Source organism: Patella vulgata, chromosome 8 (assembly GCF_932274485.2).
Source record: "Patella vulgata chromosome 8, xgPatVulg1.2, whole genome shotgun sequence".
NCBI classification, from domain to species: domain Eukaryota; kingdom Metazoa; phylum Mollusca; class Gastropoda; family Patellidae; genus Patella; species Patella vulgata.
In genome coordinates, this window is record NC_065886.2 from 33,747,055 (window position 1) to 33,774,405 (window position 27,351).

General features: G+C 40.2%; 1 protein-coding gene across 3 annotated transcripts; it reads right to left on the minus strand.

Annotated features, from left to right (window-relative positions):
* Positions 1–1,245: 1,245 nt before the first annotated feature.
* LOC126829868 (nucleoporin p58/p45) lies at positions 1,246–17,091 on the minus strand. Of its 3 annotated transcripts, none has more exons than XM_050560029.2 (14): positions 16,995–17,091; positions 14,183–14,229; positions 12,683–12,895; positions 12,037–12,198; positions 11,463–11,640; positions 10,525–10,590; positions 9,877–10,051; positions 9,202–9,281; positions 8,325–8,443; positions 7,480–7,562; positions 6,798–6,999; positions 5,515–5,652; positions 3,711–3,794; positions 1,246–1,875 (listed from the first exon to the last, which is right to left on the minus strand). In XM_050560029.2, exons 1-14 carry the CDS (start codon positions 17,048–17,050, stop codon positions 1,679–1,681), a joined length of 1,800 nt encoding a protein of 599 aa, XP_050415986.2. In that variant the 5' UTR covers positions 17,051–17,091; the 3' UTR covers positions 1,246–1,678. The 3 variants fall into 3 exon arrangements, with proteins under 3 accessions (XP_050415986.2, XP_050415987.2, XP_050415988.2); XM_050560031.2 differs by having other exon boundaries at positions 1,738–1,875; positions 3,700–3,794; XM_050560030.2 differs by lacking the exon at positions 3,711–3,794.
* Positions 17,092–27,351: the final 10,260 nt, after the last annotated feature.

Sequence of the window (27,351 nt, forward strand, 5' to 3'; positions counted from 1 at the left end):
TGCATGCTAAAATTCATATGCAGGTTATGATGATAGAATTTTGACCAGTCAGATTGCAGGCAAATATATTGTTACTGACAGCGGGGCTCAGGTCGTCTTATCTTTTTGAACTCCATAGATTCCTACATTACAGCGGTGCTACGTCTTTCTCTCATTTCCAATTCTGTAGTTTCATATGGGCCACCAACTTCTCAGAAGAAAAGGATGAATTATAATTTGAGAAGCACTACTTGCATTTTTTCCTGAACCTGGTTACATGTGATTATGCTACTTAGTTATATCACATCAAGATTTTCTAATGACCGCATAAGCAAGAGGCGCCCAATTTTAAGCATCACTAAGACCCTGACTTCTATATGGTCTGCTGGTGACTTGAACCCGCTTAGCCAGTTGACCCTCCTTCTGTACAGAAAAAGCCCTTCATGAAAAATTACCCCTCCTTCAAATGACACGTTCCTGGAGACACCCCCTCTAACGATATTGGGATTTTTGTGCCCATTCAGAATCTTGTTCCTTGGTGATCCCTATGTTCCTACTATCCATCAAGGGAAGACAACTTATTTTCCATACATTTAGTTGGAGAAATGGGGTTCAATGTCCACTCAACACAAACTAGGTAATTTTGGGACTAACATGTGGTTCAATTTTATTTCGATAATTTGCTTGCGCATATGGGTTTTTAGCAGTGGGATGAAACCGGAGAATGTGAATAAACCCCACACAGTTCACATGGTTCTTAAAAGTGAAACAATGCCCAATTATTGGAATGACCTTCAAACACTGTGCATCAAGTTCAAGGCAATCGATAACATTAGCCCCTGTAGTGACACAAGCTTGTGGATGACACATAGGATAGGGTTACAATGAGATGGTACAACAACAACCAGAGCGGATATATAATAGGGTTTAACGTCCATTTTTGCATCAACAGGGTTAACACAGTGTGTTATGATGATAATTATGTACATTAACATTGGGAAACCATACGGATAATCCAGAGGAACTTTCTCGGTCAACACCGAGAGCGAACCCGAGACCTCCAAGCTAGCAAGCCAACATTGTACTCACTGAGCATTGGGCTCCTTTTGAAAAGAAATGCACACCAATGTGCACACACGTGGACTTTGAGGTTTTTTTTGTTGTATTTCAGTGAGGTGAACTCTCCGTGTCAGTATTGAAGATGCTACCCATGACATTGGGGAACCGAGCATGACAGAAAAAAATAAATAACGACAAAGATTCATATTAAGTTATGAAATATGATTTAATACGTACAATATGTGAATTTTGACTCAAATCATACAAAAAAATATTCGGTATATAAATGAAACAAAATGAAATGGGGTTTAACGTCCTACTTTCTGCACTGATTGGGCTAATAAAAACGTGTGTACGCAATAGTGTGTAATCAATGAGGCACTACGGCCTACTCCTATTTCGCGTTCAAGTGTCAACGGTTGTATTTCGTCCCATTTGCATGACTAGACACTGTCCTTGCGTCCTGTACCCACTGACAAGTGGAAACCACGCTGGAAAATTCCGAGGATGTTTCTTGGAAAACTCCTGGATCGACTTCCAAACCTCAAGTGGCTTAAGACATGTTCTTTTATTGCTTTAGAGAAGAGATTAGTATGAATTATGTATAATTTTTCAAGGAATGATATTTGATGATATGTATTCATCGTTTATTGCGTTTACCACCGGGTCCCGGGGGTTTATCTAGGGTAAAGGGTTGATTGGTGCTGGATGAGATATTAAAGGGTGCAACCCCGAGACTAGGGGTAGCCAAGGTTGGTTGTGTGGTGCCGAGTCCAAATCCTGTTGTGGCTGCTGGTGTAGCAGATGTTGAACTTCCAAATAACCCTCCAGTTGAACCTTTTGAGATAAAAAAAACAAGAGAATTATACTTCAATGGACAACTGGTGGAGGTAAAAAAAAACAATAGTTACAATTGAAGTAACAACCAGTGGAGATAAAATGGAGGTAATAATAAAATTACAATTAAAGGTACGACTAGTGGAGATCAAAAAAGCCGAGCTACACTTCAAGGGACAACCGGTGGAGGTAAAAATAATAGAGATGCAATTAAAGAGACAACTGGTGGAGATGAAAAAAAATAAAGTTACAATTAATAACAGAAAATTATAAATTTAAATCCCGTTTTATTTCGAATTACATGAATAATCCACACACTGACCTATCACTGTGACTACAGTGATAACACCACCGATACACTGAAGGAAACATTACTAGTCTTGATACACCAATACAAGTTGAAATTTAAGAATGAATCAATTTCAGACCCTTGTTGTGCTGTTCGAACGGTAGAGCTGGATTATCGAGACAACTTATAGAGAGTAATATTAAAGAACCGTGGCCCACTGAATGACAGTCAAAAAAAAAAAATGTTCTAGATACTTTGCTTATGACAAGAGGAGAATAAAAAACACACTAATATATGCATAAGATAGTATGCTCAATCATAAAACAAGCCCCCATTCATACACTGACCACTAACAGCTTTGTTGTTCTAAAATAATAATCTTATTACCAACATGATCAGCCTGGTAAAAATTCTGTGATAAAACTGTATTATCAATCTTAAAGCCATTGTTACAGGTCTTAGAATGTCCAAACTTCCTTTGGGGAATTCTAAATACCTTGAAATTACGTTCAGTATTTACAAAAAATATGATTGATTTTCAACAGATTTATACACGATTGGTAGTTAATAATCTAATTTAAAAATGGATAATCAAGACTTTGTTTATTATTGTAACAATGGTAGCAATGATAATCGGGACTACACTGTTCTTCAAATGACCATAACGACCTGTAGAGTGTCCACAAGCTAAGAACATGATTTTTCTTAAAATCAGGGGCAAAAAGGATCCAAGAGCTTTGGGAGATAGACCTATATTTCAAGTTACGTCAAAATCAGATAAAAATTGTGACCTGTAGAGTGTCTACAAACAAATTATGGACGGACAGGGGCGTCGGCATAATGCGCCCACATGAAAACGTGGGTGTATAAAACGTAACTCTATCAAGCGTTTCTTGAAAAGAGGAATTAAACACTAGACTCGGCCATCAAGTATGAACATGTAACACTATTGACAATCACGAATGGCAATGTAGTAAAATAAGTATTAAATTTAAAATTTTGTGTTTCTTAAATACGAAAAACTAGCAAGAATTTTGACAAAATAAAAACAAAAAAACCCCCAAAACCACCCTCCTGCATCAACTTTTTTTACTAAGGATTGTCTGTGAACCAGAATATTTTTTTGTGTGGCCTAAACCAACCATCCGTTGATGGGTCTCTTTTAAATCTGTTTGAATCCAATGGGATTATCTACTACTGATATTTTCATTCTGTTTTTATAATTAAATGTTAAATAATCAATCTACTCTAAGTACATAAGCGCGTGGATTAAGCTGTGACAAATTTGATATTTTCCGAAAAATGCAAAGCACGAATAGTTGCATTAATACATGTATTCAGTCTGCATATGAATGATGCAACTTCCTACATCATACCGTATTGAACTCCATCATAGCCTTATGTCTGAAGACAAAACTTAAATTTGGAGACGCAAGACTGACAGGTGACAAATGACGAAAAATGGGAACCACAAATAATTTTGTGGGTGTGTTTGGTGGGAGTTTAGGGCAGGGGGTATAAAAAGGAGTGCTTACCCCCAACTAACCTAAGGGTTTAATAGGCGTAGATGTGAATGTAGAACCGAAAGAAAGGGCTGGTCTAATACTAGGAGTTACAGATGACGACAGGCCTACAAGCAAATAAACAGGTTGTAAGCTTTACAGTAAATATCTATAAATACATGGCAGGCAATATAAACACACGCTCACCAACTTGTCTTGGACATCAATAAGCATAAGTTAATTTACTGTGTTAAACCTATATGAGAGTGCACAGGAACTTGTTCAGAAATATTTAACAAAAAAGTTTCCCAGTGGTAATGCAAAAGCCTTCTTTTAAAGTGAAAAATGCAAATGACGCACAGTTATTGCAGATTTATTATGCAATTTGCTATTGTATCAATTGTACTGTTACGAGTAGCATTTTTTGATTTTGTTTAGTAGAATTTAAATCTCCATAGATCTTGCCCTTGGCACAAACTAGGTCATTTTGGGACTAACTAATAGTGGTGCAATTTTATTTGAACAAATCGCTTATGTGTAGGGGTTTTGGGAAACAAACCGGAGGTCCTGGAGAAAACCCACGATGTGGGACTTGCGACCCTACTCCTTGTCACTTACAAGCGGGGAATTGAAACCAAGCCACTTGACTCAATGGCAGACCTTATGATTTCAAGTGCACACTCAACCACTGGACAGACTGACAGACTAGTTGACAAGACATGATGACAAAATATTTTGTAGGTGTATATAAAAATATAAAAAAAAGATGAGTGTGATAACTAAAATAAAAGATCAAGGCCTATGATATATTTGTGGTTAATAAAATAAATAAGTAAAACTATAAATAGATGAGTATAAACATTCAATATCTACGGTAAATATTAATATACATAAAATATACAAATGTACAGGTTGTTTTAAACTCTAATTCTTGACACAACTATTATACAAAAACAACAATACAAGTACTAAACATCACTCACATGGAAGTCTCTGGCCGCCACACTATCATTTTACCGTAAGTCTGGTTTTGTTGCCATGGAATATCTCATAAACCATTCAAGATATCTTTATAAAACTTTGTACACACAGCAACCCAAACTTGTTATCTAAACTTAGTCTAAGCAGAATATGATGGAACTTAGTCAAGGTCTTGATGAGTTTAATCACAAGTTATCTTGTCCCAAACATAGACCAATCAAATTACTTATCTCTGCTTAGCTTTAGTGGAAAATGTTAATCAGTGAACACAGTAGTGAAGACGTTCACCTAATGAACATCTACGTCGTTCCTTGTCAGGCCCGTTGCTCTGCACCACTGACAAGGGGAAACAGCACTGGAAAATCCTGGGGAACTCTTTCAGCCAACACCTGGATTGAACCACAGACCTCCTAGTAATTGAGCCAGTGCCTTACTGAGCCAACACTTGAGATTTCACGTGCACATATTAAACCACAAGACCACCCTATGACCCAGAATTTGTACAGAGAATCGTGTTTGTTTAGAATTGGATCACTAATTGTTGTAGAACAGTTTTGTCAGGATTTTACACTATTCAAATTATTTCAAACTATCAATTTGAGGTATGTTCAACTTGCAAATTACAAATTCTTTTGATAGACCTCTTTTTATTAACCAATTGAAACCATGCAGGTGATTACTGTTAATAATATATTGATTTGATTTTCTTAACTGATGAAAATAACCGAATGATCGTTGCTTTGTTTATCATCAACTTATGAACTCTGTTTGAAATAATTTGACTGAAAGGCAACTAACGGACTGTTTTTAGTAATGCCTACACCATTAAGTGCTATGAAAGAAAAATATTAATAGCATAAACTTTACCTGAACCACCAAATAAACCTCCTCCACCTCCTAACGTACTGCTACCCAATGTCGACGTACCCAGTGTGGAGCTGCCGAGTCCAAATCCTAGAGAGGATGTATTTAAACCACTGGTTAGACCAACAATGGGTGGGGCCCCTAAAATGATAGACACAATTCAATTTTAAATATACATTATACAAGAGCTAAATCTGCAAATTGCAGGTCTTTCATTAGGCCTTAAATGTTATCTAAATTATTAATTAGACATTAATTAACTCTTCCAGACCATATCCAACTCTCGATGTCATCGCTAGCCTGCGATATATACTGGATTAGAATCTGATCTGCTGCTCAACGCTCATTCATGATTAAATCAAGAAATGGATAATCAAGACTATGTTTTTTTATCGTACAAACTTTAGTAATGATGATCGAGGAAAGACCCAAATTCAATCGCTAAATTCTCGGTTCAGTAAATTTCCTTTACATTATCAAGTTTTTAACTATTATAGTGAGAACTGCCAGCTCTTTGTCTAATCTCCCATAATGTATATTTAATCTATATGTTTAATATTCACTGATTCTCTATCTTTCTTAAACTGATAAATTGGTTCAATGGCATTTAGTAATTTACCTGGAATACACAGGTCACAATTGTCCTATCTTCTATTTGATAACCCTTAAATATCTACTTCAGTCTGGTTAATCACAACTATATATGGAGAATGTAATATTGAGAGCCTAATTGTCAGAATGACTTGTGAGATGGCAGAATAAACATCAAATTAACAATCTATTCTTCGTATTTAAATTAATAAATCTGCACGGCAATTGTAAGATAAAATCTATGGAATACAATTACGGTGGATTACTGAGCGGCATTTCGACTACCCATATCATCCGAATGACTAGCCACCACCAAGGGGAAACCAAGACAGAAAATCCTGAGGAACTTTCTAGTCCAACATCTGGAGCGAATCCAGCAGGTGAGCTGGTTCAAAGTTAATCTGACAGACTGTTACCTGACAAATGAAATTAAAAGAGGTTACTCTTATTTTGAATTCTAACTGTGAAGGACTTTCTTATGTGCATGCCAATGTGCACATGGGATCTTGATTTTTGTCCCATCTAAAGCTCCTCTGTTCTACACCACTGAGAAGGTGGAACCACGGCGGAATATCATGATGTACTTTCATGGCCAATATCGGGATCGAACACGGGACCTCCAGGTTAGCAAGCCAACATCTTACTGAGCCACCACGGCTCTGGTTATTTGACAATCTATTGAATAGAAACGTTACCTGATGGTTGTTGTGAGCGTGTTAAAACTGACGCCATGGCAACAGCTGTTGCATTGGTTAAACCTGTAAAGGGGTTTGGACCTGTCTGCTCTATCGTACGACTAACATGAACTCGTACGGCAGACTTTTGCTGTCTCTCAAAAATATTTTTTGTATCACCATGAAATATCTTGCGATAATTTAAATAATGTTCCTTCTGCGTCTGAAAATATATAAAATCTGGGTTTTATTTAAAACAAATTTTCTCTGAATCTGTAAATGGTGAAAAATTCCTTAGATGAACGGACATGGATCAAAACCTGTCACTAATGCCAGAAATTATATTTTTAATCATGTGGTGCTAACACCATCAGAGGACTAATCACCACTTGCATGCTATTCTCCCTTCTTTCCACTCCCTTATGGAAAATGGAAAACACATAATTTGACATTGAAACGGCATCATAGGTTATTTTTGTGTCTACCACTGTGTGCAGTGGACCTTGGATGAGTGACCAAGCACTGTCCTTACCATACCCTGCCCTGCACCACTGACAAGGGAAACAACACTAGAAAATCCTGGTTAACTTTCTTGGTCAACAACGGGATCGAACCCAGACCCCTGTTAAGTGAGCCATCTCCTTACACATTTAGCCACTGCGACTCCCATGAACAGAAGATGGATGAATTGAATGTTCCTTACCTTGACAGCTTCGTGTACTTGTTGTAACTGGGCAGCTAAAGCTACAAATGTCTCGTGTAATTTACGTAATAAAGCTATTAACTCTGTAATAAAAACAAACAATTTACGTAATTTAAACAAACAATTTACATAATAAAAACAAACAATTTATGTAATATAAACAAACAATTCTGTAATAAAAACATTTTATGTAATAGCATTAATTCTGTAATAAAACAAGTCATTTACTTAATATGGATATCAATTCTGTAATTTACTCTCCAGCAATCTTTCATTGAAAAAATAAACACCAAATAAGCCATTTTATGACAAAGAATGGCTACTAAAGGTTCTGATCGGCATTTGAAGGACTGTTAATACATTGGAAATTAAACTATTATGAAAGAATCTCTAAAAGGAATATTAGCCCAAAACCATGATGTTGAACAGGAAACCGACTCACAGAGACTATAAAAACGATGGCTTAGAAATGAAATGGGGTTTAAGGCCCTACTGTTCTGCTCCAGCTGGGCTAATGACGACAGGCATACGCCATACAGTGTGCTATGATGGAAATTATGCCTGGACAGCACACGCTATGGGCTACTCCAACTGAAAAGGGATCTTTTACTTGCATGCCAATGTGTGCACGGGACCTTGGTTTTTCGTATCATCCGAACGACTAGAGAGTTGTCCTTGTCAGGCCCTCCGTCCTGCACCACTTACAAGTGGAAACGACTTTCTCGGCCAACACCGGGAGCAAACCCGAGACCTCCAGACTGGCGAGCCTGCATCTTACCCACTTAGCCACTGTGGCTCCCTATAAAAACAATGGCTTAGAAGAGCAGTGTAGAGTTTGAAATTACCTGCAGGTGAATGTCTACTAGGTTGATGTAATGATGTCAGATGGTTCTCTAATATTTCTATTTGTTGTCTGTATGTTAACATTCGACTCTCAAAATCTTCAACTAAAATCTGAAAATACCTGGAAAAAAAAACCAAGATAAAAAAAACAGATGAAATATTTGGAAAATATGCTTTGGGCCTGCCACCTTATCATTAATGGGTGAGGGGTTTGGAAGCCGAATGGTTTAACAAGAGGCCTTGATTCGATTCCCACACTTGTATGTAACAAGGAGTAGGGTTGCCTGTTTGACATTGTGGGTTTTCTCTGGGTCTTTCGTTTGCCTCGAACTGCTAATGACCCCTATGCACAAGAAAGTTATTGAAATATATAGAGGATATTTGTCGTTTTGTTGTGAATAACATATTTTGTTTCATCGAGAAGCAAGAAAACTTATATTTTCACGAAGGCGTAGCATGAGTGAAAATATAAACGTTTTCTTGCTTAGAGATGAAATAAAATATGTTATTCACGACAAAACGACAAATGTTCTATTTATTTTATGATTTTACACTCATTTTAGGTAAAAACAACTAGCCAGTGGAATAACACTTTTATTTCACTGATAAAACGCGGTATTCCACTACTGATCATAAAATATAATTAAACAATACCTCTGTCTACAAATGTTTTAACTGCTAATCAAGCTGTAATCTTATCAGAATGTACGATATGATAAGAACTGTATTAATATTTCAATTTATATCCAATAAAAACTAATTCATTAGGTGCTGTATTTTCATACTGAATTATCGAAATAAAATTAAACAATATGTTAGTCCTGATATCACTCTCTACAAATGTTTTAAACTGCTGATTTATATGGAATAAAAACTAACTCATTAGGTGCTGTATTTTCATACTGCAAACCTGGTGGTGTATCTTTTGTTCTATGAGCCATCTCCGCATTCTTTAACTCCTGAAATAATACATAATTACAATCGTGTAAATCGATGTCATAGTTCTGAAAGGCGTTAAGTCTCAAAAATTGTCAGATTTAGTTTTTGAGATATGAGAGTAAAACCTATTCCAATCTTAATAACACAATTAGGATATCAACATTTTTAAAAGCAATTTTTTTGTCGAGGTTACGACCTTACAGTTCTGAAATTTTGCATAGAGAAGCCCCCCCCCCCCCCCCGATGTGATTAGTGATCCTATGTAAAAAAGCTATTTTGGCCAAAGTGGCACTTACAACCTTCCAGAACTATGGCATCGAAATATCAAATTAAATGGGGCTTAACATTCTACTATTGTGCTCCAACTGGTGTAATGAAGACAGGCATACACATTTTGCTGGGACAATGACATTATTGCGGCCTACTCTTTATTTCGAATTCGAACTGTCAAGGGTTCTTTTATGTACACACCAATATGTACACAGGACCTTGGTTTTTCGTAAGACAGCGATGCATCCTTTCCTCGGCCTACACAGGGATCGAACCCGAGACACCCTTGTTAGTGAGTCACCATAGTTACACCCCTTTAAGGAAGGAAACGTTAAATAATCTAACCTGCGTCATTTCTCGTTTAAGTTTTTCTACAGCACAGGTATTTCTCTGTAAGGTATTTGATACGACGGATAGAAGTTGTTTCAGTGCTGCCGTATCTTCCTGCACCTTTACTAACGGTTTAGATGACATCCTCGCTATACCTTCACGTACAACTTTCTCATCTTTTATATATTTACTACAAACAATAAAACATCTTTTATATATCTACTAGAAACAGAAATGAAATGGGGTTTAACATCCTACTTTTCTGCACCGACTGTATGCTATGAGGAAAAATCATATTCTCAGGCTTTAAACCACCTAATGTAGTACCGTAGTTAAATATATATATATATATATATATATAGAGAGAGAGAGAGAGAGAAATGGGGTTTAAAGTTCACTCGACACAAACCAGGTCATTAACATATGGGTTATTAGCAGTTCGAGGAAACTGGAGGACCAGGAGAAAAGCCGCAAGGTTGGACAGATGACCCACCTTGTCACATACAAGCGGTGAATCGAAACCATGCGACTTGACTCAATGACAGACCTTGTGATCCAACACACACGCGTTAACTGTTCAGCCACCCAACCCCATACTCATGATAAAGATTTTCCCTAATTTAATGGATAAAACATGACAGGTATTAACATTAATATACTTACTGAAAACTGTCGACAGACTGGTTTAACATATCAGGTATCATGGTTTCTTTTAAAGCTTTTACATCACTGTTACAAGAGAGAGAAATGTGGTTTAAGTCCACTTAACACAAACAAATTTCATTTTGGGACCAACATATGGTAATATTTTATTTCAATAATTCGCCTTGGTATAGGGTCTTTATTAGAGTGGGGTAACCTGAGCAGGACCCGTAAAAAGCCCACAATGTTAGGCAGGCAGCTTTAATCTGTCATGTACATTGTACAAGCGTTGGATTGAAACTGTGCCACATGTTTTAAAGATAGATGATCTAAAGCACCCACTGCAGACCATTCATCAACCCAGCTCTCCTCACTGTAAAGAAACAACTGTAGTCTCTGTCTACTGTGACAGCTTCTCTACTGATTAGGATGAAGAGTACTATACTATCATTATACTATGAATAACACTATACAACCCAAGTATCTCATTTTATCACCCAATAACACATTCTACAGTAGATATCGCTTGTGTGATAAATTTCATATTCTAGGAAATATCACTTTACATGACGATAAAATCAATACCAAAGAATTTATCTATTTGCGCGTGTAAGAAAGGGTTGGGTGATAATATAATCTTCTCCTCTTCTTATTTGCTACAGTGTATCCAAAAGTATCAACTGTTGTTCATAAAGAAAGAAAAAAACACAGCTTTGTTCTTTTTTATAATATCAACTTGTGTCGATATTTTGTTTTTAACTATCAAAAAAGACAAGTAGAAGATTCTCTATATACTATACCACCCAAGTAACTCATTATTCCATGAGTTTACAATATACCACCCGAGTAACTTATTATACTTTGAATGACAATATACCACCCGAGTAACTCACTAAACAATGAGTAACAATATACCACCCAAGTAACTCATTACACATATTATGACTAAGAGAACTTACCTTGATTTACCATTAGTGGTGCTACCACCTGATGCTGCTGCAGATGTTTTAGTATCGACACCACCTAATCCGATACTAGTAGTAGTAGTGCTGACATTATTAAAAATACTAGGTGCTGTACTAGTTGTTGAATTAAACAATCCACCACCTAATCCTCCAGTAGTAGCTGATGTAGCACCTAAAACATAATATATTCACTTATACAAATATAAGTACTACAGCCTTACTCTTATTTAGATTTACATCTGTCCACTCAACACAAACTAGGTCATTTCGGTACTAACAAATGATATGTAGGAGTCTTCAAAAGAGGGAGGACCTGGAGAAAACACATAAGGTTAGGTAGGCGACCCTACTTCTTGTCATGTACAAGTGTGGGATCAGAACGACGCCACTTGACTTAAACAACATACCTTATGATCTAAAGTGTCTGTGTTAAACTATTTGCCTCCCCCCTCCGCACCCACCAACCATTCATACAATTTAAATTCTACCACACATTTATGTACATCAACTTAAAAAAAATCAATATTATTGTGCAAGGTGTACAAGAAAGGAATGTTACCAGTTTTACCTAATTTGAAGCTGGAGAGACCTGTAGAAGCAGCGGATGACGCAGCAGGAAAAGATAATCCTGGGGTACCAGTTGTGGGAACAGCGAGAGATAAACCAGCTGTATTTAACGTTAATCCTGATGACAGTCCGGGTTTTGTCGCTGCAGCATTGAGAGAAAAACCTAAAACATAAACGAACATAGGTTGCTAGGCAACGAAACAAGGGATGGTAAAAATATACAGTCATGTATCAATGTTGGAAGATAAAAATATTACTTTAGCATCATCAATTTAATGATGCATTACTTTTAGAGAGAAAAAAGATGTGTAACACCCAGTCAACACAAAGGTCATTTTAATAATTTACTTGCTCATAGGAATCTTTAGCTGTGGGAGGAAACTGGAGAAAACACAAAAGGTTGTAAATTATAATTTAGACATTATAATCAAGCCCATTGAATGGCTCCAATATCAAGTTAATGCTAAAATGGGACACCAAGACTTAATTTATTACTATTTTAACAAAAACCAGTTGGTAAATAAATACACTCAGCCCCAACAGCTCCTATTTCAAGAAAAAAAAAACCAGCTGGTAAATAAAATACACTGAGCCACGACGGCTCCTAATTTAACAATAACCAATTGGTAAATAAAGTATATACTGACCTGTGGAAGCTCCGAGTGAAGGGGTTGTACCAGCTGCTGGTAAACCCAGTGAGAAACCAGTTGTTGCACCTGCAGCAGAAGTAGCAACCGTAGATGGTGTAGCTATACCAATAGTCAAGCCTGAAGTTTGTGTTTTTGCTGGCGTTACACCAAATGGTTGTATTCCAGCCGTGGGTACTGTTGACGTAGCTCCAAATGAAATTCCTGTTGATCCTAAAATAATTGACAGAAGTGTAGATAAGATTTTTAGTAGAGGGTAAAAATTCAAAAGAGGATAAAATTGGAAGCTTTCTTATCGCTCAGTGACCTTTAGGAACTATGGTACTGAATCATATTTATCATAAAAAATTGGGGGTCACGGTGGCTAAGTGGTTAAGATGCTGGCTCGCTAGCCGGGAGGTCGGGTGTTCGATCCCAGCATTGGTCGAGAAAATTCATCCAGATTTTCCGGCGAGTTACCCCCTTGTCAGCGTTGCAGGACGGAGGGCCTGACAAGTACAGCTGTCTAGTCATCCGGATGGTACGAAAAACCGAGGTCCCATGTACACATTCGCGTGCACGTAAAGATCCATTGGCAGTTGGAATTTGATATAAGAGTAGGCCGTAGTGCCGCTGTCAAGGCAACATTTCCCTCAGCACACTGTATGGTGTATACCCATCTTCTTTAGCCCAGTTCGGAGCAGAACAGTAGTACGTTAAACCCCATTTCATTTCATAAAAATTTCTTTATATAGGCTCTGGTTTGTTTTAAGATCCCATAATCATATTAATATGTATTGAATAAACAGTATTTATCACACAACACCTAAATTCATGACTTACAGAATCATATACTCAGAATCGGAAGATTAAAAGAAAAGGTAAGAATGTGTACAACTACAATGTGAAATGAAATTGAGCTTTGTGTCCCACTTCTCTTCAGTGTGCTATGAGGTAAATTTTGGTTGGACAGCAGCGTTTTGGTATATTCTTCATAGAATTCCAACTGAACGGAAAGGTTGTACCACCACTGCTCAGACAAAATTCTCATCTCTAGCAATACGCATGTATTTATCAAAGATAAAGGTATTCTCTTCTCAAAATGACAATAAGATATATTGCATTGAAATGAAATGGGGTTTAGTCCAGGGCTAATGAAGATGGGCATACACCATGTAGTTAGGGATATATTACCGGACAGTGGCACTACAGCATTATTAAGAATTCCAACTTTCAAGGGTTCTTTTTGTGCACAGCAATGAGTACACAGGACCTCGATTTTTCGTACTATATGAATGACTATACAGTGTTCCTTGCCAGGCCCTCTGTCTTAAATGACTGACACAGGGGAACTTTTTCAACCAACGCAAGGATCGAACATGCTACCTGCTGGTAAGCAATTCAACATCTTCCTAACTTAGTCACTGTGACTTCTGTATTGTATTGATGAGATGTTAAAGAGGGCCTGTAATGTTAGATTCAAGGGAATTTGAACTATATACCAAAGGATATTTGTATTACCTGCAGTTGTTGTGGCCGCTGGTGTTGCTGCAGTGCCAAAATTAAATCTGAAGAACAAAAATAAAATTGATACCTTTGTATTAAAATAATACAACATTGTCTGGAAAAGCAAAGCTATGAGAACGATACAGGAAACAAATAGGTACACCCAGAATGATTAAGTATAAAAATGGACTCTCTGGAACATGGCCACACAGATTGCATTCTATTCAAGGGGTGAAAAATGCACCCATCTCTATACAGCTATCGAGTAAGCCAAATGCAATTAAAATTATCAAGCCTTCTTTAACCATTACACTGTGGTGTCGATCACATGTGCCTTGTCGGACATAGTAATTTAATACAAACTGGTCCGTGTAGAATTGGTGTCTTTAACTCATTCACATACTATTTAAGTACCCATGTTACTAGCCTATACCGGTAACTTCAAAAATAATTTCTTTTTTAGAATTTCGTTTTCAAAAGTACCGGTATAAATAAAAGTTAAGTAGCTAAGTCTCTACTCAATACTGTCCAAAGTCTTCAACATTGAAAACACAAACTAAGATGGTCTTCTGATATCCAATATTTAAGGCAAAATAAACATTTTACCATTGGTACACGAATCTTACCATAATGCGTTTCAGCCGCTTTTTGTAACAAGGGACTCGAAAGAACGAGGCTAGACATATTCCACAAGTCATGTCTAACAGTGATGCCATTTTCTGATCTGGAGAGCATGCGCAATAAATACTATCGGTGTAGACTGGAATAACCAGACGCTAGAGATTTCCATTCGATTGAGACTTCTGGTGTATTTCTCCAATTAGAAATTCCAGTAAAAACAGTTTTAAACTATTCAAATATACCTTCATATTCCATTATTATATGCGTGGCGATCCATTTGTGTCAATTCCTACGTCTTAAATATCAGCGATTTAGCTCCTTTCATATATTATTATATAAATGAATTAAATAATATATCGAGAGCTAACTTTAACTTGCCCCGATGTCATCCCTATCAGTGATATGGACAATTACTGCTGATCATTTGGGGAATTCATGACTGTAACCAAGTCAGAAGTATAAACCATACATCTCTGGTCTATTATGCTATGGCATAATAAACTCAGATGTAGATACCATTGATTGAGTGATTCTGAAGTGTTTAGCCTATGCCTATTATATTGGGCTTTTTTATTGACTTGCCAAATCGATTTGAATTTAGTGGAGATGTCATGTGACAGTAAGCTTATAGTCGATTTCAAAGTACTTTGGTGGGTTTGTTAAATGCTCCGATTAGCTGTAAACAATTGTTGTGGCTGGACACAGTTGGAAAAAACATGTGATCACCCGATCAAATCGTACCTTGAAGTGATTTGGCGATTTGATGTAATCGCTTTGGAAATCAGTGTCGATAAATTCGTTGATTAGGGTAACCAATTTGAATTAGATGGACGTTAAAGATGAAAATTTGATTGAATGCAAATCACTTTGGCTAATCAGTGGTCGATAAAAACGCCTGTTATTAGGCGTTTTTATCAACGAATTTATCGACACAGATTTCCGAAGCGATTACATCAAATCGCCAAATCACTTTAGGGTGTGATTTCACGATTTGATCGGGTGATCACAGGTTTTTTTCAACTGTGTCCAGCCACAACAATTGTTCACAGCTAATCGGAGCATTTAACGAACTCGCCAAAGTACTTTGAAATCGACTATACTGTCACATGACATCTCCACTAAATTCAAATCGATTTGGCAAGTCTATAAAAAAAAAGCCTATTATTATAGCCTATTAGGATAGGCAGGACTGAACAAAGTTATAAACCAGAAGTAGGGGTTTCAGGTCATGTGACTTTAGCGTGAAATCGGACAGCCAACGGCTGAAATATAGCCCACTTCAATCTACGATTCTGAATTACTATTTTATGTAAATGCATTACTAGCAATTGTATTGCAATAGTTTAATATCAATCTCAATATCTGCAAAGATTCAGGCTAAAAAATTATCGAAATGTAAGCGAAATTACCGTTTGTTTACATGAGACGCTCGCGGGAAAATACTGCTCTGACGTCACGCGGCCTGAGATTTTTATTGCTACGACTCACTTCATTGGTGAATCCGCACCTTAGTTTATAGTTACCGGGGGATTTTGATATAGAACCAATCAAACGATAGATAACATTTTTGTGGTTATTATGGTTGTTGATACCACGTGATCGGACAAGTAGACCCGTAGAAAATGGGATTTATCTGTTTTGATGACTGAAAATTGCCAAATTTCGACTAAATATAAAAAAACTTTCTTGAGGTATCATCCAGATTATAAATATTTGACATATTATCATTCAAATTATTACGATTTTAATAAATTTTAGCTGACAATAACGTGCAGATTTCAGTTTTAAAATTGGTACTAGCGATTCTGAAGGGAAAATACCGCTTATGACGTCACTCAAATATGACTGAAAAGCACTTATTTTGGTGCCATGCCACGCATTGACTGGTATAGAGCATTTTGATTACATTATTGACGTCGATATCGGATTTTAAAATTCCATAACTTTGGATCTAATTAGAATATTTTGATGAAATAAAAAAAATTGGGTAGCATTTTATGTATATTTTCACAAAATATTTTTAAAAAATTTTTTTCTGTCATTTGAAACTTATTTGACCTGAAACCCCTACCAGTGAGAAGTGTCAAGTCCCCAGATTATTTAGCCCTACACCCCCTATTTACATACATGACTGCTACATAATGTAAACGAAGGAAATGACATCGGTCTGAAAAATTGTTTATTAAAAAGATATTTGATGATATACCCTCCAGTTCCTGCTGATGCAGTGTTTCCAAAGGAAAAACCACCTCCACTCGCCATTTCTACTTTCTACCGCTTTTAACGGTTCAAGGTCGAGGTCGTGCAAAACGATATATAAATTTGATGTCCTTACAAACATTATTCCGAAGCGATAAAATAAATATAATATGTCTTATAGATGCAAACTCTATTAACGAGCCAGAATACGTCGATAAAAATTTCGTTTAAAATAGAAATAGCATTGAAACTGACTTCATAGATAAATACAATTTTCCTGTAGTTCATTTCGTTTAGTTTGATTTTATTTTTAATTAGTGAATTTGTATCGAACCAGCACCAGCTATAGCTGGGATTAACCAGTTCTGCTTATGATAAAAATGAGTCGACCCTAAGTCCAAAACAAATAGTCAGTCGAATAAACCGGTCGATGGCTTATTAAAATTTTGGAATCGTTTGTAATCTGTATAAGTTAAAGAAAAAACGCACTAATTCCAATATCTTTTATCATTGTTTTTGTTTATTTTTTACGTCCCCTCATGTTCAAATTTGATTGTTCAAATTAAAACTTTAAGGTGTTATCTTAGTTATTGCCACCGCGGCTTAATAAAGTCATGCTTGACTTTTTCCCTCATCCCCATATGCCCCCATCTTTTAAGTGCACGCCAATGTGTACACGGGACCTCGGTTTTTCGTCCCATCCGAACGACTAGACATCTGTCCTTGTCCACCTCCAAAAGAATAGAGTCCCTATATATGATATGTTGGGTTAGGGGGGCGATGGGGATGAGGTATTTGACATTATCATGTGGCCTCGTCCAGTCGATAAAATCAGTCAGTTAGTTCAGTCGAATAATCCAGTCGAATAAACCAGTCGAATAATTCAGTCGAAAAGTTCAGTCGAATAAACCAGTCGAATAGTTCAGTCGAATAATTCAGTCGAATAAACAAGTCGCTCAATATTAAGCAGCGGTGGCAGTGGGCTAAGATGATATGGTAGCAAATCATGCTCTTAGACATAGCTGAAGGAGCCGGGGCATGGGGTAGAGACCGGGGGGCTTCCCAACTAGTTTCAAGAAATGAAAAGAAATGAAATGGGGTTTTAACGTCCTACTGTTCTGCTTGGAACTGGGCTAATGAAGACGGGCATACGCCATACACTGTGCGATGAGGGAAATTTTGCCCGGACAGCGGCACTACGGCCTACTCTTATATCGAATTCCATCTGTCAAGGGATCTTTTACGACCACGTCAATGTGGACACGGGACCTCGGTTTTTCGTCCCATCCGAACGACTAGACAGCTGTCCTTGTCCGCCTCGAAAAGAATAGAGTCCCTATATATGATATGAACGAAGAAAGGGGATGGGGTGGGGCGGGGGTGGGGGGGATGAGGTATTTGACATTTTCATGTGGCCTCGTCCAGTCGATAAAACCAGTCAGTTAGTTCAGTCAAATAATCCAGTCGAATAAACCAGTCGAATAATTCAGTCGAAAAGTTCAGTCGAATAAACCAGTCGAATAGTTCAGTCGAATAACTCAGTCGAATAATCCAGTCGAATAATTCAGTCGAATAAACAAGTCGCTCAATATTAAGCAGCGGTGGCAGCGGGCTAAGATAATATAGTAGCAAATCATGCTCGTAGCCATAGCTGAAGGAGCCGGGGGCATGGGGTAGGGACCGGGGGGCTTTCCAACTAGTTTCAAGAAATGAAAAGAAATGAAATGAGGTTTTAACGTCCTACTGTTCTGCTTGGAACTGGGCTAATGAAGACGGGCAGACGCCATACACTGTGCGATGAGGGAAATTTTGCCCGGACAGCGGCACTACGGCCTACTCTTATATCGAATTCCATCTGTCAAAGGGATCTTTTACATCCACTCCAATGTATACACGGGACCTTGGTTTTTCGTCCCATCCGAAAGACTAGACAGCTGTCCTTGTCCGCCTCGAAAAGAATAGAGTCCCTATATATGATATAAACGAAGAAAGGGGATGGGGTGGGGCGGGGGTGGGGGGGGGATGAGGTATTTGATATTTTCATGTGGCCTCGTCCAGTCGATAAAACCAGTCAGTTAGTTCAGTCGAATAATCCAGTCGAATAAACCAGTCGAAAAGTTCAGTCGAATAAACCAGTCGAATAGTTCAGTCGAATAATTCAGTCGAATAAACAAGTCGCTCAATATTAAGCAGCGGTGGCAGCGGGCTAAGATAATATAGTAGCAAATTATGCTCGTAGCCATAGCTGAAGGAGCCGGGGGCATGGGGTAGGGACCGGGGGGCTTCCCAACTAGTTTCAAGAAATGAAAAGAAATGAAATGGGGTTTAACGTCCTTCTGTTCTGCTTGGAACTGGGCTAATGAAGACGGGCAGACGCCATACACTGTGCGATGAGGGAAATTTTGCCCGGACAGCGGCACTACGGCCTACTCTTATATCGAATTCCATCTGTCAAAGGGATCTTTTACGTCCACTCCAATGTATACACGGGACCTCGGTTTTTCGTCCCATCCGAACGACTAGACAGCTGTCCTTGTCCGCCTCGAAAAGAATAGAGTCCCTATATATGATATGAACGAAGAAAGGGGATGGGGTGGGGCGGGGGGGGGATGAGGTATTTGACATTTTCATGTGGCCTCGTCCAGTCGATAAAATCAGTCAGTTAGTTCAGTCGAATAATCCAGTCGAATAAACCAGTCGAAAAGTTCAGTCGAATAAACCAGTCGAATAGTTCAGTCGAATACTTCAGTCGAATAATTCAGTCGAATAAACAAGTCGCTCAATATTAAGCAGCGGTGGCAGTGGGCTAAGATGATATGGTAGCAAATCATGCTCTTAGACATAGCTGAAGGAGCCGGGGCATGGGGTAGAGACCGGGGGGCTTCCCAATTAGTTTCAAGAAATGAAAAGAAATGAAATGGGGTTTTAACGTCCTACTGTTCTGCTTGGAACTGGGCTAATGAAGACGGGCATACGCCATACACTGTGCGATGAGGGAAATTTTGCCCGGACAGCGGCACTACGGCGTACTCTTATATCGAATTCCATCTGTCAAGGGATCTTTAACGTCCACGCCAATGTGCACACGGGACCTCGGTTTTTCGTCCCATCCGAACGACTAGACAGCTGTCCTTGTCCGCCTCGAAAAGAATAGAGTCCCTATATATGATATGAACTAAGAAAGGGGATGGGGTGGGGCGGGGGTGGGGGGGACGAGGTATTTGACATTTTCATGTGGCCTCGTCCAGTCGATAAAATCAGTCAGTTAGTTCAGTCGAATAATCCAGTCGAATAAACCAGTCGAATAATTCAGTCGAAAAGTTCAGTCGAATAAACCAGTCGAATAGTTCAGTCGAATAATTCAGTCGAATAAACAAGTCGCTCAATATTAAGCAGCGGTGGCAGTGGGCTAAGATGATATGGTAGCAAATCATGCTCTTAAACATAGCTGAAGGAGCCGGGGCATGGGGTAGAGACCGGGGGGCTTCCCAATTAGTTTCAAGAAATGAAAAGAAATGAAATGGGGTTTTAACGTCCTACTGTTCTGCTTGGAACTGGGCTAATGAAGACGGGCATACGCCATACACTGTGCGATGAGGGAAATTTTGCCCGGACAGCGGCACTACGGCCTACTCTTATATCGAATTCCATCTGTCAAGGGATCTTTTACGACCACGTCAATGTGGACACGGGACCTCGGTTTTTCGTCCCATCCGAACGACTAGACAGCTGTCCTTGTCCGCCTCGAAAAGAATATAGTCCCTATATATGATATGAACGAAGAAAGGGGATGGGGTGGGGCGGGGGTGGGGGGGATGAGGTATTTGACATTGTCATGTGGCCTCGTCCAGTCGATAAAACCAGTCAGTTAGTTCAGTCGAATAATCCAGTCGAATAAACCAGTCGAATAATTCAGTCGAAAAGTTCAGTCGAATAAACCAGTCGAATAGTTCAGTCGAATAATTCAGTCGAATAATCCAGTCGAATAATTCAGTCCAATAAACAAGTCGCTCAATATTAAGCAGAGGTGGCAGTGGGCTAAGATGATATGGTAGCAAATCATGCTCTTAGACATAGCTGAAGGAGCCGGGGCATGGGGTAGAGACCGGGGGGCTTCCCAACTAGTTTCAAGAAATGAAAAGAAATGAAATGGGGTTTTAACGTCCTACTGTTCTGCTTGGAACTGGGCTAATGAAGACGGGCATACGCCATACACTGTGCGATGAGGGAAATTTTGCCCGGACAGCGGCACTACGGCCTACTCTTATATCGAATTCCATCTGTCAAAGGGATCTTTTACGTCCACTCCAATGTAGACACGGGACCTCGGTTTTTCGTCCCATCCGAAAGACTAGACAGCTGTCCTTGTCCGCCTCGAAAAGAATAGAGTCCCTATATATGATATGAACGAAGAAAGGGGATGGGGTGGGGCGGGGGAGGGGGATGAGGTATTTGACATTGTCATGTGGCCTCGTCCAGTCGATAAAACCAGTCAGTTAGTTCAGTCGAATAATCCAGTCGAATAAACCAGTCGAATAATTCAGTCGAAAAGTTCAGTCGAATAAACCAGTCGAATACTTCAGTCGAATAGTTCAGTCGAATAATTCAGTCGAATAAACAAGTCGCTCAATATTAAGCAGCGGGCTAAGATAATATGGTAGCAAATCATGCTCGTAGACATAGCTGAAGGAGCCGGGGCATGGGGTAGGGACCGGGGGGCTTTCCAACTAGTTTCAAGAAATGAAAAGAAATGAAATGGGTTTTTAACGTCCTACTGTTCTGCTTGGAACTGGGCTAATGAAGACGGGCATACGCCATACACTGTGCGATGAGGGAAATTTTGCCCGGACAGCGGCACTACGGCGTACTCTTATATCGAATTCCATCTGTCAAAGGGATCTTTTACGTCCACGCCAATGTATACACGGGACCTCGGTTTTTCGTCCCATCCGAAAGACTAGACAGCTGTCCTTGTCCGCCTCGAAAAGAATAGAGTCCCTATATATGATATAAACGAAGAAAGGGGATGGCGTGGTGCGGGGGGTGGGGGTGGATGAGGTATTTGACATTCTCATGTGGCCTCGTCCAGTCGATAAAACCAGTCAGTTAATTCCACATTCGCGTGGACGTAAAAGATCCCTTTGACAGATGGAATTCGATATAAGAGTAGGCCGTAGTGCCGCTGTCCGGGCAAAATTTCCCTCATCGCACAGTGTATGGCGTATGCCCGTCTTCATTAGCCCAGTTCCAAGCAGAACAGTAGGACGTTAAAACCCCATTTCATTTCTTGAAACTAGTTGGGAAGCCCCCCGGTCCCTACCCCATGCCCCGGCTCCTTCAGCTATGGCTACGAGCATGATTTGCTACTAATTATCTTAGCCCGCTGCCACCGCTGCTTAATATTGAGCGACTTGTTTATTCGACTGAATTATTCGACTGAACTATTCGACTGGTTTATTCGACTGAACTTTTCGACTGAATTATTCGACTGGTTTATTCGACTGGATTATTCGACTGAACTAACTGACTGATTTTATCGACTGGACGAGGCCACATGAAAATGTCAAATACCTCATCCCCCCCACCCCCCGCCCCACCCCATCCCCTTTCTTCGTTCATATCATATATAGGGACTCTATTCTTTTCGAGGCGGACAAGGACAGCTGTCTAGTCGTTCGGATGGGACGAAAAACCGAGGTCCCGTGTCCACATTGACGTGGTCGTAAAAGATCCCTTGACAGATGGAATTCGATATAAGAGTAGGCCGTAGTGCCGCTGTCCGGGCAAAATTTCCCTCATCGCACAGTGTATGGCGTATGCCCGTCTTCATTAGCCCAGTTCCAAGCAGAACAGTAGGACGTTAAAACCCCATTTCATTTCTTTTCATTTCTTGAAAATAGTTGGGAAGCCCCCCGGTCTCTACCCCATGCCCCGGCTCCTTCAGCTATGTCTAAGAGCATGATTTGCTACCATATCATCTTAGCCCACTGCCACCGCTGCTTAATATTGAGCGACTTGTTTATTCGACTGAATTATTCGACTGAACTATTCGACTGGTTTATTCGACTGAACTTTTCGACTGAATTATTCGACTGGTTTATTCGACTGGATTATTCGACTGAACTAACTGACTGGTTTTATCGACTGGACGAGGCCACATGAAAATGTCAAATACCTCATCCCCCGCCCCACCCCATCCCCTTTCTACGTTCATATCATATATAGGGACTCTATTCTTTTCGAGGCGGACAAGGACAGCTGTCTAGTCTTTCGGATGGGACGAAAAACCGAGGTCCCGTGTATACATTGAAGTGGACGTAAAAGATCCCTTTGACAGATGGAATTCGATATAAGAGTAGGCCGTAGTGCCGCTGTCCGGGTAAAATTTCCCTCATCGCACAGTGTATGGCGTCTGCCCGTCTTCATTAGCCCAGTTCCAAGCAGAACAGAAGGACGTTAAACCCCATTTCATTTCTTTTCATTTCTTGAAACTAGTTGGAAAGCCCCCCGGTCCCTACCCCATGCCCCGGCTCCTTCAGCTATGTCTACGAGCATGATTTGCTACCATATTATCTTAGCCCGCTGCTTAATATTGAGCGACTTGTTTATTCGACTGAATTATTCGACTGAACTATTCGACTGAAGTATTCGACTGGTTTATTCGACTGAACTTTTCGACTGAATTATTCGACTGGATTATTCGACTGAACTAACTGACTGGTTTTATCGACTGGACGAGGCCACATGACAATGTCAAATACCTCATCCCCCTCCCCCGCCCCACCCCATCCCCTTTCTTCGTTCATATCATATATAGGGACTCTATTCTTTTCGAGGCGGACAAGGACAGCTGTCTAGTCTTTCGGATGGGACGAAAAACCGAGGTCCCGTGTCTACATTGGAGTGGACGTAAAAGATCCCTTTGACAGATGGAATTCGATATAAGAGTAGGCCGTAGTGCCGCTGTCCGGGCAAAATTTCCCTCATCGCACAGTGTATGGCGTCTGCCCGTCTTCATTAGCCCAGTTCCAAGCAGAACAGAAGGACGTTAAACCCCCATTTCATTTCTTTTCATTTCTTGAAACTAGTTGGGAAGCCCCCCGGTCCCTACCCCATGCCCCGGCTCCTTCAGCTATGTCTACGAGCATGATTTGCTACCATATTATCTTAGCCCGCTGCTTAATATTGAGCGACTTGTTTATCCGACTGAATTATTCGACTGAAGTATTCGACTGGTTTATTCGACTGAACTTTTCGACTGAATTATTCGACTGGTTTATTCGACTGGATTATTCGACTGAACTAACTGACTGATTTTATCGACTGGACGATGCCACATGAAAATGTCAAATACCTCATCCCCCTCCCCCGCCCCACCCCATCCCCTTTCTTCGTTCATATCATATATAGGGACTCTATTCTTTTCGAGGCGGACAAGGACAGCTGTCTAGTCGTTCGGATGGGACGAAAAACCGAGGTCCCGTGTCCACATTGACGTGGTCGTAAAAGATCCCTTGACAGATGGAATTCGATATAAGAGTAGGCCGTAGTGCCGCTGTCCGGGCAAAATTTCCCTCATCGCACAGTGTATGGCGTATGCCCGTCTTCATTAGCCCAGTTCCAAGCAGAACAGTAGGACGTTAAAACCCCATTTCATTTCTTTTCATTTCTTGAAACTAGTTGGGAAGCCCCCCGGTCTCTACCCCATGCCCCGGCTCCTTCAGCTATGTCTAAGAGCATGATTTGCTACCATATCATCTTAGCCCACTGCCACCGCTGCTTAATATTGAGCGACTTGTTTATTCGACTGAATTATTCGACTGAACTATTCGACTGGTTTATTCGACTGAACTATTCGACTGGTTTATTCGACTGAACTTTTCGACTGAATTATTCGACTGGTTTATTCGACTGGATTATTCGACTGAACTAACTGACTGATTTTATCGACTGGACGAGGCCACATGAAAATGTCAAATACCTCATCCCACCCCCACCCCCGCCCCACCCCATCCGTTTCTTCGTTTATATCATATATAGGGACTCTATTCTTTTCGAGGCGGACAAGGACAGCTGTCTAGTCGTTCGGATGGGACGGAAAACCGAGGTCCCGTGTGCACATTGGCGTGGACGTAAAAGATCCCTTGACAGATGGAATTCGATATAAGAGTACGCCGTAGTGCCGCTGTCCGGGCAAAATTTCCCCCATCGCACAGTGTATGGCGTCTGCCCGTCTTCATTAGCCCAGTTCCAAGCAGAACAGTAGGACGTTAAAACCCCATTTCATTTCTTTTCATTTCTTGAAACTAGTTGGGAAGCCCCCCGGTCTCTACCCCATGCCCCGGCTCCTTCAGCTATGTCTAAGAGCATGATTTGCTACCATATCATCTTAGCCCGCTGCCACCGCTGCTTAATATTGAGCGACTTGTTTATTCGACTGAATTATTCGACTGAACTATTCGACTGAAGTATTCGACTGAACTTTTCGACTGAATTATTCGACTGGTTTATTCGACTGGATTATTCGACTGAACTAACTGACTGATTTTATCGACTGGACGAGGCCACATGAAAATGTCAAATACCTCATCCCCCCCGCCCCACCCCATCCCCTTTCTTCGTTCATATCATATATAGGGACTCTATTCTTTTCGAGGCGGACAAGGACAGCTGTCTAGTCGTTCGGATGGGACGAAAAACCGAGGTCCCGTGTATACATTGGAGTGGACGTAAAAGATCCCTTTGACAGATGGAATTCGATATAAGAGTAGGCCGTAGTGCCGCTGTCCGGGCAAAATTTCCCTCATCGCACAGTGTATGGCGTCTGCCCGTCTTCATTAGCCCAGTTCCAAGCAGAACAGAAGGACGTTAAACCCCATTTCATTTCTTTTCATTTCTTGAAACTAGTTGGGAAGCCCCCCGGTCCCTACCCCATGCCCCCGGCTCCTTCAGCTATGGCTACGAGCATGATTTGCTACTATATTATCTTAGCCCGCTGCCACCGCTGCTTAATATTGAGCGACTTGTTTATTCGACTGAATTATTCGACTGAACTATTCGACTGGTTTATTCGACTGAACTTTTCGACTGAATTATTCGACTGGTTTATTCGACTGGATTATTCGACTGAACTAACTGACTGATTTTATCGACTGGACGAGGCCACATGAAAATGTCAAATACCTCATCCCCCCCACCCCCGCCCCACCCCATCCGTTTCTTCGTTTATATCATATATAGGGACTCTATTCTTTTCGAGGCGGACAAGGACAGCTGTCTAGTCTTTCGGATGGGACGAAAAACCGAGGTCCCGTGTCTACATTGGAGTGGACGTAAAAGATCCCTTTGACAGATGGAATTCGATATAAGAGTAGGCCGTAGTGCCGCTGTCCGGGCAAAATTTCCCTCATCGCACAGTGTATGGCGTCTGCCCGTCTTCATTAGCCCAGTTCCAAGCAGAACAGAAGGACGTTAAACCCCATTTCATTTCTTTTCATTTCTTGAAACTAGTTGGGAAGCCCCCCGGTCCCTACCCCATGCCCCCGGCTCCTTCAGCTATGGCTACGAGCATGATTTGCTACTATATTATCTTAGCCCGCTGCCACCGCTGCTTAATATTGAGCGACTTGTTTATTCGACTGAATTATTCGACTGGATTATTCGACTGAATTATTCGACTGAACTATTCGACTGGTTTATTCGACTGAACTTTTCGACTGAATTATTCGACTGGTTTATTCGACTGGATTATTCGACTGAACTAACTGACTGATTTTATCGACTGGACGAGGCCACATGAAAATGTCAAATACCTCATCCCCCCCACCCCATCCGTTTCTTCGTTTATATCATATATAGGGACTCTATTCTTTTCGAGGCGGACAAGGACAGCTGTCTAGTCTTTCGGATGGGACGAAAAACCGAGGTCCCGTGTCTACATTGGAGTGGACGTAAAAGATCCCTTTGACAGATGGAATTCGATATAAGAGTAGGCCGTAGTGCCGCTGTCCGGGCAAAATTTCCCTCATCGCACAGTGTATGGCGTCTGCCCGTCTTCATTAGCCCAGTTCCAAGCAGAACAGAAGGACGTTAAACCCCATTTCATTTCTTTTCATTTCTTGAAACTAGTTGGGAAGCCCCCCGGTCCCTACCCCATGCCCCCGGCTCCTTCAGCTATGGCTACGAGCATGATTTGCTACTATATTATCTTAGCCCGCTGCCACCGCTGCTTAATATTGAGCGACTTGTTTATTCGACTGAATTATTCGACTGAACTATTCGACTGGTTTATTCGACTGAACTTTTCGACTGAATTATTCGACTGGTTTATTCGACTGGATTATTCGACTGAACTAACTGACTGA

Bases quoted from the DNA above. Each gene is read 5' to 3' on its own strand.
- LOC126829868 (XM_050560029.2), bottom strand. From the start codon at position 17,050: ATGGCGAGTGGAGGTGGTTTTTCCTTTGGAAACACTGCATCAGCAGGA. The intron at 10,052-10,524 runs GTAAGTATATTA...TATTGTTTGTAG, and splicing joins CAGTCTGTCGACAGTTTTCA to TAAATATATAAAAGATGAGA. The intron at 1,876-3,710 runs GTTAGTTGGGGG...TTATCTCAAAAG, and splicing joins TACGCCTATTAAACCCTTAG to GTTCAACTGGAGGGTTATTT.